This window comes from Tamandua tetradactyla, chromosome 20, assembly GCF_023851605.1.
Source record: "Tamandua tetradactyla isolate mTamTet1 chromosome 20, mTamTet1.pri, whole genome shotgun sequence".
NCBI classification, from domain to species: Eukaryota; Metazoa; Chordata; class Mammalia; order Pilosa; family Myrmecophagidae; genus Tamandua; species Tamandua tetradactyla.
In genome coordinates this window covers 10,408,131-10,423,749 of record NC_135346.1, presented here as the reverse complement: position 1 = coordinate 10,423,749, position 15,619 = coordinate 10,408,131, and the positions used below count along the sequence as shown (strand labels likewise).

General features: G+C 36.8%; 1 protein-coding gene across 7 annotated transcripts in view; it reads left to right on the top strand.

The window, feature by feature from the left end:
• The window catches only part of LOC143664912 (meiosis-specific kinetochore protein-like), a 73,753-nt gene that overhangs the window by 21,696 nt on the left and 36,438 nt on the right, over positions 1-15,619 (top strand). For 5 of the 7 annotated variants that reach the window (XM_077138362.1, XM_077138359.1, XM_077138364.1 and 2 more), the window contains exon 4: positions 9,912-9,951. In XM_077138362.1, coding sequence (XP_076994477.1) covers positions 9,912-9,951 — 40 coding nt within the window. Of the gene's footprint in view, positions 1-9,911; positions 9,952-12,736; positions 14,044-15,619 lie in introns of those variants that run through there. The other 2 variants (XM_077138361.1, XM_077138360.1) reach the window with 2 other exon arrangements.

Sequence of the window (15,619 nt, the reverse complement as noted above, 5' to 3'; positions counted from 1 at the left end):
TTCTGGTTGTTATTTGCATGAAATATTTTTTCCCAACCTTTCACTTTCAACCTATATTTATCTTTGGGTCTAAGATGTGTTTCCTGCAGACAGCATATAGAAGGATCCTGTTTTTTATTCCATTCTGCCAGTCTATGTCTTTTGATTGGGGAATTCAGTCCATTAACATTTAGTATTATTACTGTTTGGATAATATTTTCCTCTACCATTTTGCCTTTTGTATTATATATATCATATCTGACTTTCCTTCTTTCTACACTTTTCTCCGTGCCTCTCTCTTCTGTCTTTTTGTATCTGACTCTAGTGCTCCCTTTAGTATTTCTTGCAGAGCCGGTCTCTTGGTCACAAATTCTCTCAGTGACTTTTTGTCTGAGAATGTTTTAATTTCTCCCTCATTTTTGAAGGACAATTTTGCTGGATATAGGAGTCTTGGCTGGCAGTTTTTCTCTTTTAGTAACTTAAATATATCATCCCACTGTCTTCTAGCTTCCATGGTTTCTGCTGAGAAATCTACACATAGTCTTATTGGGTTTCCCTTGTATGTGATGGATTGTTTTTCTCTTGCTGCTTTCAAGATCCTCTCTTTCTCTTTGACCTCTGACATTCTAACTAGTAAGTGTCTTGGAGAACGCCTATTTGTGTCTAATCTCTTTGGGGTGCGCTGCACTTCTTGGATCTGTAATTTTAGGTCTTTCATAAGAGTTGGGAAATTTTCAGTGATAATTTCTTCCATTAGTTTTTCTCCTCCTTTTCCTTTCTCTTCTCCTTCTGGGACACCCACTACACGTATATTTGTACGGTTCACATTGTTCTTGAGTTCCCTGATACCTTGTTCAAATTTTTTTCCATTCTTTTCCGGATAGTTTCTGTTTCTTTTTGGAATTCAGATGTTTCATCCTCCAAATCACTAATTCTATCTTCTGTCTCTTTAAATCTGTCGTTGTAGGTATCCATTGTTTTTTCCATCTTTTCTACTTTATCTTTCACTTCCATAAGTTCTGTGATTTGTTTTTTCAGATTTTCTATTTCTTCTTTTTGTTCAGCCCATGTCTTCTTCATGTCCTCCCTCAATTTATCGATTTCGTTTTTGAAGAGGTTTTCCATTTCTGTTCGTATATTCAGCATTAGTTGTTTCAGCTCCTGTATCTCATTTGAACTATTGGTTTCTTCGTTTGACTGGGCCATATGTTCAATTTTCTGAGCGTGATCCGTTATCTTCTGCTGGCGTCTGGGCATTTAGTCAGATTTCCCTGGGTGTTCGACCCCACAGGTTGAAAGATTTTTCTGTGCAATCTCTGGGTTCTGTTTTTCTTATCCTGCCCAGTAGGTGGCGCTCGTGGCACACGTTTGTCTACGGGTTCCACCAGTGAAAGTTGCTGTGGGTCCTTTAACTCTGGAAAATTCTCGCCGTAGGGGAGGTTCGGCAGCCGAAGCGTCTTGGAAGAATGCCAGCCGGCCTGGGGTTCCGAATGCGGGGAGGGTCGCCGGCCGCCGCAGCACGGGAGAGCGTCCGGCCGAATTAGCTAGTCGGCCCGGGGCGCCAAGCGTGGCGGGAGGGCGCCAGCTGTCGCAGCCCGGGAGAGTGCACTGTTCCCAGCCGGACGGGGGAGTCACGTGTTTGGAAGGGATCCCCCGGTCACTGTTCTCCGCAGTCTGGGGATTTCCGACCCAACTATCTCAGTTGGTCCGGGGGGCCTCGCGTGGTGGGGGCACCAGCCGCCGCGGCCTAAGGGGACCGCCTGTCCAATTCTACCAGCTGGCCTGGGAAGGTGGAAGGGAGGGACTCCGGTCGCTTGCCGTCCCACCCAGGAAAGCCCGTGCCCCTTGGTGATCTCACCGGAGCTGGTTCTCCCAGATAGTCAGCCGTTTCAGGATGGGGTACGCCGTCCCTTTAATCTCCCTCGTGGCTCCGGGAGCTGCTCTGTATTATCTCCACTCCCCCAGTAGCTGTTCTGAAGGAGGAAAGGTGAGGGCGGCAAGGCTGTCGAGGCTGGTGGCGGAGGAGCCGGTGAAGGCAGGGGAAGAGGGCACCGTGGTGATTGGAGAGCCGCTGGAGCAGGAGGGGAAAGAGGGGGGAGAAGGAGGGCGGGCGGGTTGGCTGCTGCAGGGCGTGGGCGCTGCGCGGCGGGCCGGCAGAGAAAGAGGGGGGAGAAGGAGGGCGGGCGGGTCGGCTGCTGTGGGGCGTGGGCGCCACGCAGCGGGCCGGCGGAGCAATGGGATTCGTTTCTTGACATATGTTATTTTTCACACAATAAAAAGAAAAGTCGAATGTGATGATAAAATATTTAAGCCCTCTAGTTTCCTATATTCTGGAGCAGCTAGAAGGAAAAATATGAGAGGATCTATGGTAGCCAATGTCAGACTCTGGAATCTGTTCTGTAACCACTTTTTGAAGAGTGCTTTGGAAACTATTGCTTTTTTATGTCTTTGTTTTGTATATATATTATACTATACAATTTTAAAAGTTAAAAAAAATAAAAATGAACAAATAAAACGATGTATGACACCTTGAAGAAAAAAAAAGAAGCAAGTGCTGATATAGAAGCTGCAGCAAGTTATCCAGAAGATCTAGCTAAGATAATTGGTGAAGGTGGCTACCTAAACAACAGATTTTCAGTGTAGATGAAACAGCTTTCTATTGGAAGAAGATGCCATCTAGGACTTTAGTAGCTGGAGAGAAGATGTCAATTCTTGGCTTCAGAGTGTCAAAGGATAGGCTGATTCCCTTGTTAAGGGCTAATGCAACTGATGACTTTAAGTTGGAGTCAATGCTCATTTACCATTCTGAAAATCCTAGGGCCCTTAAGAATTATCATAAATATACCCTGCCTGTGCTCTAGAAATGGAAAAACAAAGCCTGGATAGCAGCACATCTGTTGGCAGCATGGCTTGCTGAATATTTTAAGCCCACTGTTGAGACTTACTGCTCAGAAAAAAAAAAAAAAGAGAGATTCCTTTCAGCATATTGCTGCTTATTGACAGTGTACCTGGTCACCCAAGAGCTCTGATGGAGATGTACGATGAAACTAAATGTTGCTTTCATGCCTACTAAATTGATACCTATTCTAAAGCCTGTGGCTCGAGAAGTCATTTCAACTTTCAAGCTTTATTATTTAAGAAATACATTTTGTAAGGCCATACCTGCCATAGATATTCCTTTCAAGGTTTTGGGCAAAGTAAATGAAAACTTTCAGGAAAGGAATCACCATTCTGGATGCCATTAAGAGCATTTGTGATTCACAGGAGGAGGTCAAAATATCAACATTAACAGGATTTTGGAAGATGTTGATTCAAACTCTCATGGATAACTTTGAAAGGTTCAAGACATCATTGGAGGAAGTAACTATGGAGGTAGTAGAAATAGCAAGAGGGTTAGTATTATAAGTAGTAACTGAGGATGTGATCTCATGATAAAACTTTAACTGATGAAGAGTTACTTCTTCCAGATGAGCAAAGAAAGTTTCTTGAGATTGATTCTACTCCCAGTGAAGATGCTGTGAACATTGTTGAAATGACAAAAGATTCAGAATATTACATAAACTTAGTATAAAAGTAGTAGCAGGGTTTGAGAGGATTGACTCCAATTTTGAACGAAGTTCTAATTTGGGTAAAATGCTATCAAACAGCATTGCATGCCACAGAGAAATCTTTTATGAGAGGAAGGGTCATTTGATAATGGCAACTTTCATTATTGTCTTATTTTAAGAAATTGCCACAGCCACCCCAATATTCAACAGCCCCACCCTGATCAGTTAGCAGCCGTCAATACTGAGGCAAGATTCTTCACCGGCAAAAAGATTATGACTTGCCGATGATTCAGATGATGATTAGCAACTTTTAGCAATAAAATATTTTAAAATTTACGTATGCACATTTCTTTTAGACATAAGGCTATTGTATACTTATAGACTACAATATAGTATAAACATAACTTCTGTAGGCACTGGGGGAAAAATTCATGTGATTCAATTTATTGTGATAAGTTTGCTTTATTGGAGTGGTTTGGAACTGAACCTGCAATATCTCCTGTGAAGAAACGTGATTCACACCCCACCCCACGTATACAGCACTGCCATCTAGTGGCAATTTTCCCCCTGCAATTTAAAAAAGCATTTGACCTAGATTTGGTAACAAATGGTAGCCACTGATGGTTTGCCAACTAATCGTTTGTCAAGTAAGCAAATGTATTTTGTATATAATGTCCATGCCAACAGTCTAATTACTGATCTGCTGTATATGAACAGAAAAGAAAAAGTAAAAAATCTCTTATGAGTTACCCTAACTATACCTGGCTATAAATCTCCTCTGACTTCCCCCTCTACTCAAAGATGCCTCTACTCAGATTAGACTACATCAAAGAAAAGCATAAGTGCAAGCTTCTAGAAGTAATGATGAAAAATAATCCTTAAATGCAATGATGATCTGGATCACGCGCACATATGTGCTCCTGCCATTAGTTCCAAGTCCTTGGATATGGCCCACCAAAATAGCTAATAGCATGTAACTGGAAGGTGAACTCCTTATGAACATCTTTTATAAAGTTATAGAGGCCTCTAATAAAGTTTTGTAATATATATCTTAAATATAGAAATAGAAAACTAAAGATTAAACATATAATTTTTTGAGGTACTACTTATAGGAAATTACTGAATAATCAAAAGCTGGTAGGAAACTAGTATAACCTATGACTTTATAACCTTTTAAATGATATAGGTTAAAGAAGAGCTTTCCAAACATTTTCAAGTCATGGCACACAGAAGATAAGAACATTTTTACACATACTGGTAAAAATGCAGTAGCCTGCTCTCTGCTGGACCCCTGAGGGCTGAAGGGATCCATATTTTGTTCACAATCGATAGGAATGCCTGTGCTAAAGGATCAAATGTAAGTGAAAGTCCTAATGGAAGCATGCTGACAAGCACTGAAGCCGCTAGAATTCCTTTTGAGAGTTCTTAGAATTCCTTAAATAAGGTTACAAAAATTACTTTCTTTTATGTAGAGAAGGTTCTTTCTTACTTAAAATCCCTCCATTGATGTGAGACCCTGGTTAAGAAAAACAATGATCTTAGTGTCATACAGGTTAAATCGATATGGCAGGGTCACAGTGCCCTCCCTGGTCACCCAGGGTCCAAGACATACTGCTGTATAGTGTATGCTTTAACCCTGTAGAACAATTCTCACTACTTGGACACTATTTTTAGTTATTACCCTTGCTGCCTTTCTTCTTTTTAAAAAAAATTCCAGAAGTTTCTCTTCCCGAAGTTGGAGAAACCATGTTTTTAAATTTGAGTTATTTCAGATCACAAATTCAGAGACTTGTGAACAAGAGGCTTCTATTCAGTCTCCACAGGGAGATAATCTATTCTGATATTAGTTCAAAGAAAGTTACAGTATTGTGCTTGGAATATAGAGAACCAAGTTATTAACTTTTTGCTATTACTATAATAACAGCTTAGTCAAGTTTACTGTGATCTCTTAGAGATCATGGGAACAAGTTATTTTGTTTTCTTGTAATGACAGTACATTTCAAGATACTTTTGCTTTTAAGAAAAGTCCTGGTACCCTAAGTTTCCCTTTAAATTAATTTTTAAGGGGACACATTTCAATAATGTGTCAAAAAGAGCCAATAAACAAATATTGAATTACATTTTGTTAGGATTTTTTTAACCCTCAAACTTCAGACTGCACAATTTTGTGTGTCTCTTACTCTGACCATGCTGCACTTTTCCATATACCACAGGCCCCCCATACGTACGAAGCCAGGAGGAAGGCTGACATGGTCTACTTGGAGCCAGTAGTTAGGAGTATGATAAGTCTGGATAAAGCGCCTATGGACAAAATATAATTTACCATGAGGTTGAAGTTCTTCAGTGTAAAGAAGGGAGCAAAAATGACCAATACTTGCAATAATTGTTACAAAAGATGGAAAATGTCGTAGCTTCAAATCAGCAGCCTCATTCTTCTACAAGATTCTTTCATCCTTCTTCTGAGTTATCTTTCTGTTATCAGCTACAGAAAGCTTTCAAGTCATTTCTTTGGAAACAGCATCCTCTCTCTTCTGTGCTAGTATATGGAGATGGCCAACATGATGAGAGGCATTCCTGAGGAAAAGAATGGAAATTTGGCTGAGGTTGCAACTGAAATTCTCCTCAGACTGCCTGCTTGGAACCACCCTTCAGGCCCTAATGAAGAAGAAGCTGAGAGGGTTGAGCTGCATGTGAAGTCAGGTGGAATTTCCTGGTACTGCCCCTGAGACCTCAGTATCCAATAATCTAGCCAAATGATTTTTGACAAGGGTTCCAAGTCTTCTCAATGGGGAATGAATAGTCTCTTCAACAAATAGTACTGGGAAAAGTGGATCTCCAAATGCAGAGAATGAAAGTGGACCCCTACCTTACACATTATACAAAAATTATCTCAAAATGGATCAAAGACCTAAATATAAGAACCAAAATTCTACAGCTCCTAGAAGAAAACTTAGATAAACTCTTCAGGACCTCGTGTCAAGCAATGAATGGTTTCTCAGACTTAACAACAAAAGCACAAGGAACAAAATAAAAATAGATAAATGGAACTTGGTCAAAATTTAAAACATTTTTGTATTAAAGGACTTCATTGTGAAGGTAAAAAGATAATCTATAGAATAGGAGAAAATATTTAGAGACCAAGTATCTGAGAAGGATTTATAAAGAATTCAGAATATATAAAGCTCAACAACAAAAGACATATAACCTGATTAAAAATGGGCAAAAGATTTGAATAGATATTTCTCCAAAGTAGATACACAAATGTAAAAAGCGCATGAGAAGATGCTCAACCATAGCCATTAGGGAAGTGCAAATCAAAACCACAGTGAAGTACCATTTCAAAACTCACTATAATGACTTCAATTAAAAGGAAAATATCACATGTTGGAGAGGATGAGGAGAAATAGAAACACCCATTCATTTTTTTGGTGGGAAAGTAAAATGGTTAGCTACTGTAGAAAAACATTTTGGCAGTTCCCTGAGAAAGTTAAATACAGAATTACCATATGACCTGGTAATCCCACTCCCCCAAAGGACTGAAAGCAGCAACTTGAACAGATATCTGCATGTGTGTCGGTTTGAAGCTATTGTGTACCCCAGAAACGCCATGCTCTTTAATCCTCATTTAGTATTGCTGGGTGGGATCTTTTTTATTGTTTCTATAGAGATGTAGCCTACCCAATTGCTTTTTATTAAATAGTTCCCATGCAGATGTATCTTCACACATTCAAGGTGGGGTTGCTTACTGGAGCCCTTTAAGATGGAACCATGGGCAGTGCAATTGTGGCTCAGTGGCTGAGTTCTCACCTGCCATGGCAGAGACCTGGGTTTGATTCCATGCCAAAAAAAAAAAGAGGGAACCATTTTAGAAAAAGCTTGAGCACCATCAAAACTGACAGAGACAACAGAATGGACGGAGGCTGGGGAAAGCCACTGAAGATTCCTGGAGGGAAAGCTAGCAGACATTGCCATGTACTTTTCCAGTTGAGAAAAAAAAACCCGAACATCATCAGCCTTCTTGAACCAAGGAATCTTTTCCTGGATTCCTTAATTTGGACATTTCTATAGCCTTGCTATTTACTTTGGACATTTTCATGGCCGTAGAACTGTAAACTAGTAACTTGATAAAATTCCCCTTTTTAAAAGCCATTCCATTTCTGGTATATCACATTCTGGCAGCTTGCAAACTAGAGCACATACTAATAACTGTTCGTAACAGTATTACGAACAATTGCAGAAAAGATGGAAGCAACTCAAGAGTCCATCGATTGTGGTATATGCATATACAATGGAATATCATTCAGCCATAAAAAGGAATGGAATTCTGATACATACAACAACATGGATGAACCTTGAAGACATCATGTTGGGTGAAATAAGCCAGACACAAAACAACAAATATTGTGTGATCTCACTGGCATGATATAATTAAAATAAGCAAATTCGTAGAATCAAAAACTAGAATGCATATTCCAGGGGCCAGCATAGGGGAGTTAATGCTTAATGGGTAAGAGTTTCTCTTTGGGGTTATGGAAAAATTTTGGTAATAGACGGTGGTGACGGTATAGCATAACATTGTAAATGTAATTAACATCACTGAATTATATTTTTGAATGTGGTTAAAAGGGAAAATTTAAGATTGTATATATGTTACTAGAAGAAAAATAAAACAGCAACCGTAAGGCTTTATAATACAAACAGTAAACTGTAATATAATCTATGGACTATAGTTAATCACATGTTTATAATGTTTCAGCAATTATAACAAAGATAACACTAATGCAAAGGGTTAATAATAGGGGAAACTGAGTGTATGGGTTTGGATGCTTGCCTTCCTTGTGAGAGAACAGGGTTTGATTCCAGGACCATGAACCTAAAAAAACAAACAAACAACCGAAAGAAAAAAAAAAACAGTAATAGGGAAAACTATATGTAAGGGAACTCTATTTTCTGCATGATTTCTCTGTGAACCTACAACTTCTGTCTAAAAAAAATGAAAAGATAAAAAGACTGAGTAGCTTTTCCATTAAAGGAGACTAAAAATACATGACGACTATGCAGAGGTACCAGCTCTTACAGAACATCAACTAGTTCCACCCCCTAGCCCATATTATTGACAGCCCCTTCCAACATGAAAAATTTAGAATGGGCATACCCCAGATACCCCTAAAGAGTGGGAAAATGCTCAAAGGTGATGGTAGAGTTATACAGAGAAATAAGTGTTTAACAAATGAGTATGATTGCTGAATCATTATATTGATATTTCTTTTAATCTCCAGTGTCTGGGAGCAGCTAGTAGTAAAACCTAAAAATATGGAATTGTAATCCATACCAAACTCTAAAATCCGTTCTACAACTAATTGTTGCAATGTGCTTTGAAATTTATTGCTTTTATGTGTATATGTTATTTAAAGAGATGGAGGAGTATAACAGAGAAGGTAGAATTTAACAAATGAGTGTGACTGCTGAATCATTATATTGAAATTTCTGTTGGTCTCCAGTGTCTTGGAGCAGTTAGAAGAAAAAATAAAAAATTGTGTCATTGTAACCCATACCAAACTTTAAAATCTGTTCTGTAACTACTTGTTAAAATATATTTGGAAATTTATTGCTTTTTTATATATATGTTATATTTCAATTTAAAAAGTATAAAAAAATACATGACTACTAAATGCAGTATGTGATCCTAGATGTGTTCTGTCTGGACCAGAAAAGCTAGGGACATTGGTGGGACAATTGGCAAAATTTGAGTGAAGTCTGTAGATGAGATGATATTATTCTATCAGTATTAATTTCCTGTTTTGGGTAATTGTGCTGTGGTTATATAAGATGTTAACATTTTGGGATTATGGATGAAGGGTATATGGGGATTCTTCATACTATTTTTGCGATTTTTTGTAAATCTGAAATTAGTATTTTAAAATGAAAAGCTAAACAGATAAAAAAATTTTTGAAAGAACCATGAAACTTGGGTTTATGTTTTGGTTATACAGCTATTAGCTTTGTAACTTGAGCAGTTATTTTTTTCTTATATGGATAATGGGGATTAATAAATTGGTCTATTTGCCTGACAGAATTGTTTTAAGGATCAGATAAGATAATAAATGTAAAAAACTCTGAGGAACTATCCAAATGCAATGTTACAGATTCTTGTATCTTATAAAATTTTGCAGCAATTTTTCCTTACTTTGGTAATTTGGAAATACTCCTTAATTTAACTGGTAGATGTTAAAAAAAAATAGTACAAAACGATAAAATCATGAAAAGGAAATTATACTGTCATCATGTATTTTAGGGGAAATCATTATTTTGGCTTGAGTAATTTTAGGTTCTAATCTATCTTGAAATTATCTTTCTAAGAGACTGTCTATTTCTCTTCTCTAGGTACCTCTTCAGAAGAGTATCAGAAATGCAATAGGAAAACGTAAGACCTAAAATTTTAAAAGTTGTGCTTTTGAAAGCTGTGGGTCAAGCCATAAACAGAAGCATTCACTCATTCAGTAGTTTTTGATGACTTTCTATGTACTGCAATTATTCTAATTCCTGGAGATAAATAGTGAACAAAATTGATTTTTAAAAAATCTTTCCAATAAATTTGCGTATTGACTTCTCCACTTCTGTAAAATAGGCTGTTAGAATTTTGATTGGAATTGCATTGAATGTCTATGTTACTTTGGATAGAATTGACATCTTAGCATTTAGTCTTCTAATCTATGAGCATGGAATGTCCTTCCATTTATTTAGATCTTTTTTTTAAATTTCTTTGACCATAGTTTTATAATTTTCCATATATAAGTCCTTTGTATACATAGTTAAGTTTACGTCTAGATATTTGATTCTTTTACTTGTTATTGTAAATGGAATTTTTTCTTGATTTCCTCCTCAGATTGCTCATTGCTGTTGTGTAGAAATACTACTGTCTTTTTGCATATTTATCATACAGAATTTAGCCACATTGCTAAATTTGTTTATTAGCTCTAGTAGCGTTGTTGTAGATTTTGAGGGCACTTTATGGGATCATGTTATCTGCAAATAGTGAAAGTTTTATTTCTTCATTTCCAGTTTGGATGCCTTTTATTTCATTTTCTTGCCTAATTGCTCTGGCTCGAACTTACAATACAATGTTGATTAACAGTTGTGATATTGGGCTTCCTTGTCTTATTACAGATCTTTGAGAGAAAGCTTTCAATCTTTCACCTTTCAGTATGATGTTAGCAGTGAGTTTCTTATATATACCCTTTCACATGTTGTGGAAATTACCTTGTATTCCTACTTTTCTAACTGTTTTTATTAAGTATGCTGGATTTTTTCAAATGCCTTTTCTGCATCAATTGAGATATGTGACTTTTTCTCTTCTCTCTGTTAAGGATTAATTAATTGAGTTTCTTATGTTGAACCAGCCTTGCATGCCATATGTATTTCCCACTTGATCATGGTGTATAATTCTTTTAATGTACTGTTGGATTTGGTTTGTAAGTATTTTGTTGAGGAGTTGTACATCTATATTTATAAGAGAAATTGGTCTGTAATTAATTTTCTTTTCTTGTAGTATCTGTATCTGGCTCAGGTATTAGGGCGATGTTGGCTTTATAGAATGAGTTAAATAGTGTTCCCTCCTCTTCATTTTTTTTTTTTTATAAGAATTGGAGTAGGATTGAGTTAAGTCTTCTTGCAGTGTTTGGTAGAAGGCTGTGAAGCCTTTTTCTCTGGGCTTTTCTTTGTTGAGATGTTTTTGATTGAGTCTCTTGTAATTGTTCTGTTGAAATCTTCTATATCCTTGAGTCAGTGTAGGTTGTTTATGTGTTTCTATAAATTTGTCCATTTATCTAGGTTGTCTAATTTGTTGGCATGCTGTTGTTCTAGTATCATCTTATGATACCTTTTATTTCTAAGGAGTCTGTACTAATGCCTCTGCCCCCATTTCTGACTTTATTTATTTGTGTCTTTTCTTTTCTTCTTTGTCTGTCTAGCTAAAGGTTTGTCAATTTTATTGATCTTTTCAAAGAACCACCTATTAGTTTTATTAATGTTCGTTATTGTTTTTAATTCTCTATTTCATTTATTTCTGCTTTAATCTTTGTTATTTCTTTCCTTGTGCTTTCTTTGGTTTTAATTTGCTGTTCTTTTTCTGGTTCCTCCAGGTGTACAGTTAGGTCTCTGATTTTGGCTCCTCTTCTTATTTAATATAAGCTTTTACGGCTGTTAATTTCCCTCTGAGCACTGTGTTTGCTGCCTACCATAAGTTTTGATCCGTTGAGTTCATTCATCTCAATATGTTTACTTTTTTCCTTGTGATTTCTTCTCTGACCCATTGATTGCTTAAGAGTGTTATTTAATATCCATATATTTGTAGATTTTCCAGTTCTCTGCCTGTTATTGATTTCCAGCTTTATTCCTTTGTAGCCAGAGATGTTTTGTATAATTTCAATCCTATGAAATTCATTAGGGCAACAGGACTGAATATAAAAACTCAGAAATGGACAACACAATACTACCTAACTGTAATGTAATTGTGTTAAAACACAATGAAGCTGCATGTGAGAATGATAGAGGAAGGAGGGCTGGGGACATAAATGAAATCAGAAAGAAAGATAGATGTTAAAGATCGAGATGGTATAATCTAGGAATGCCTAGAGTGTATAATAATAGTGAAATGTACAGTGTACAAATTTTAAAAATGTTTTTGCATGAGGAAGAACAAAGGAATGTTATTACTGCAGGGTGCTGAAAATAGATGATAATTAATACTTTAAAATGTCACCTTATGTGTGAGACTAAAGCAAAAAATGTTTATTTGTTACAAAATTTATATTTTGACTAGAGCATTTCCTAATATAACTCGTGTAGATAGTTTGATTGAATGTCATAAGTACTTGGAATCTCAGGCAGGACATGAGATTTTGTTGGTTTGTCCAGAGTGATGCCCCGATGAATCCGAGAGTGATTTCATCAGTGACTGGAAAAGTATTTGCAAGCCCCCTTCGGGGAATGGTGAGAGTGGGGAGAAATTCAACTTCCCCAAGTTGAATTCTTGATATTCTCACAAGCAGTGTGGACAACCAAAGCTATAGGCAGAGCCCCCAGTCTTGGGGTTTGTTCATATGAAACTTAACCCCACAAAGGATAGGTCAAGTGTACTTAAAATTTAGGCCTACGAGTCATCCCCAAGAGAGCCTCTTTTGTTGCTCAGATGTGGCCTCTCTCTCCAGCCAACATGACAAGCAGTCTCACCACCTTCCCCCTCTCTGCATGGGACATGACTCCCAGGGGTGTGGACCTTCCTGGCAACGTGGGACAGAGATCCTAGAATGAGCTGAGACTCAGCATTAAGGGACTGAGAAAAACCCTAGAATGAGCTGAGAATTAACATCAAGGGATTGAGAGAATTTTCTCGACCAAAGGGGAAGAGGGAAATGAGACAAAGTGTCAATGGCTGAGAGATTCCAAACAGAGTTGAGAGGTTATCCTGGAGGTTATTCTTATGCATTAAATAGATATCACCTTGTTGTTCAAGATGTAGTGGAGAGGCTGGAGGGAACTGCCTGAAAATGTAGTGCAGTGTTCCAGTAGCCATGTTTCTTGATGATGATTGAACAATGATATACCTTTCACAATGAGACTCTGTGAATGTGAAAACCTTGTGTCTGATGCTCCTTTTAGCTACTATATCAACAGAAGAGTAGAACATATGGAATAAAAATAAATAATAGAGGGAACAAATGTTAAAATAAATTTAGTTTGAAATGCTAGTGGTAAATGAAGGCGAGGGGTAAGGGGTATGGTATGTATAATCTTTTTTTTTCTCTATTATCGTTTTATTTCTTTTTCCGTTGTCTTTTTATTTCTTTTTCTAAATCGATGCAAATGTTCTAAGAAATGATGAATATGCAACTATGTGATGATATTAAGAATTACTGATTATATACGTAGAATGGTATCATATCTTAATGTTTTCTTTGTTAATTTTTTTTAATTAATAAAAAAAGTTAAAAAAAATACAATTAAATTAAAAAATTTATTAGGGTGCATGAGTGGTTCAGTGGTAGAATGCTTGCCTTCCATGCGGGAGACCCAGGTTCAATTCCTGGACCATACATCCAAAAAAAAATTTTTTTTATTGACACTTGTTTTGTGACCCTACATATAGTCTATCCTAGATGGTCCATATGCACTTGAGAAGAATGTGTATCCTGCTGTTCTGGGATACATTATTATGTATATGTCTCTTAGGTCTACTGTTTTTATCATATTACTAAAGTTCTCTGTTTCCTTATTGATCTTCTGTCGAGGTGTTCTGTCTGTTGATGAAAATGGCATATTAAAGTCTCCACGTATTATTGTAGAGGGTGCCTATTTTGCTATTGTTTAATAGTCTCATGTATTTTAGAGTGCTGTGGTTAGGTGCATCATTACTTATGATTGTTATTTCTTCTTTGTGGATTGACCCTTTTGTTAGTATATAGTGTCTTTCCTTGTCTCTTGTAACAGCTTTTGACTTTGTCTGTTTCATCTGATATTAGTATAGCTACCCCAGCTCTCTTTTGTTTACTGTTTGCATGGATTATCTTTTCCATCCTTCCACTTTCAACCTGTTTATGTCTTTAGGCTAAGATGAGTCTTTTGAAAACAACGTATAGTTTGATCAGGATTCTTTATCCATTCTGTGAATCTGTGTCTTTTGATTGGGGAGTTTAACCCATTAACATTGTGTTGTTATTGTAAAGGCAGTACTTATTTCAGCCATTGTGCCCTTTGTGTTGTTTTTTTTTTTTTAACTTTTTTTATTGTGAAATATATTTTAAAAAAGGAATAAATTTCAATGTACATTTTAGCAAGTAGTTATGGAACAGATTTCACAGTTCGGTATGGGTTACAGTTCCACAATTGCAGGTTATTCCTTCTAGTGCCTCCAGAGATCAACAGAAATGTCAATATATTGATTCAGCAGCCCTACTCATTTGTTAAATCCTACCTTTTCTGTTACACTCATTTCTCTTTAACGTATATACCTAAAAGCAACACATTTCAAAGTACATCACAACAAATAGTTATAGAACAGATTACACAGTTCATAAATTCCTCAATATTATGTTTTTATTTCCACCTGCTCAAAGATACTGGAGGCTAATAGAAAATATCATTAAAATGATTCAGCACTCATTTGTTAAACCCAACTTTCTCTGTATAACTCCACCATCATCTCTGATCTTCCTTACACTCTGTAGGGTTTTTTTTTTTTTTTTTTTACTTTTTTTCTTGCATAGTATAACATGTATACAAAACAAAGAAATAAAAAAGCAGTTTTTTCAGGCACTCCTCAAAAAGTAATTACAGGGTAGATCCCAGAGTTTGTCATGGGCTACCTTATGATCCTTTCATGTTTTTCTTTCTGGCTGCTCCAGAATATAGGAGGCTGGAGGGCTTAAATACTTTATCATCACAATCAACTTTTTTTGCCTTCTTTTTTTTGTGAACAATAGCATATATGCAAAAAAGCTATAAACTTCCAAGCACAGCACCATAATTAGTTGTAGAACATATTTCACACTTTGACATGAGTTACAATTTCACAATTTTAAGTTTTTACTTCTAGCTGTTTTAAAATACTGGAGACTAAAAGAGATATCAATTTAATGATTCAGCATTCGTATTCATTTGTTAAGTCCTATTTTCTATGTATAATTCCACCATCACCTTCAATCTTTCCATACCTCTCTTTGGGGTTGTTTGGCTATGCAGTTCAAAATTTTTTATATTGGAAGGGTCTGTCACTAATATCGGGTAAGGAGATGGAACTATCTGATGTTCTGGAGAGGCTGGGCTAGGTTTTAGGACTTATCTGGACCCATCTGGAGGTTATAGGCTTCTGGAAAGTTATTCTAGTGCCCGGAGCTCTTATGGAATCTTATATATTGCCCTAGGTGTTCTTTAGGATTGGCTGGAATGGTCCTGGTTGGGAGTTGACAAGTTATGATAGGTAGCAAGGTCTACCTGGAGCTTCTGTAAAAGTAACCCCCAGAGTAGTGTCTTGACTCTATTCAACTCTCTCTGCCACTGATACTTTATTAATTACACTTCTTTTCCCCGTTTTG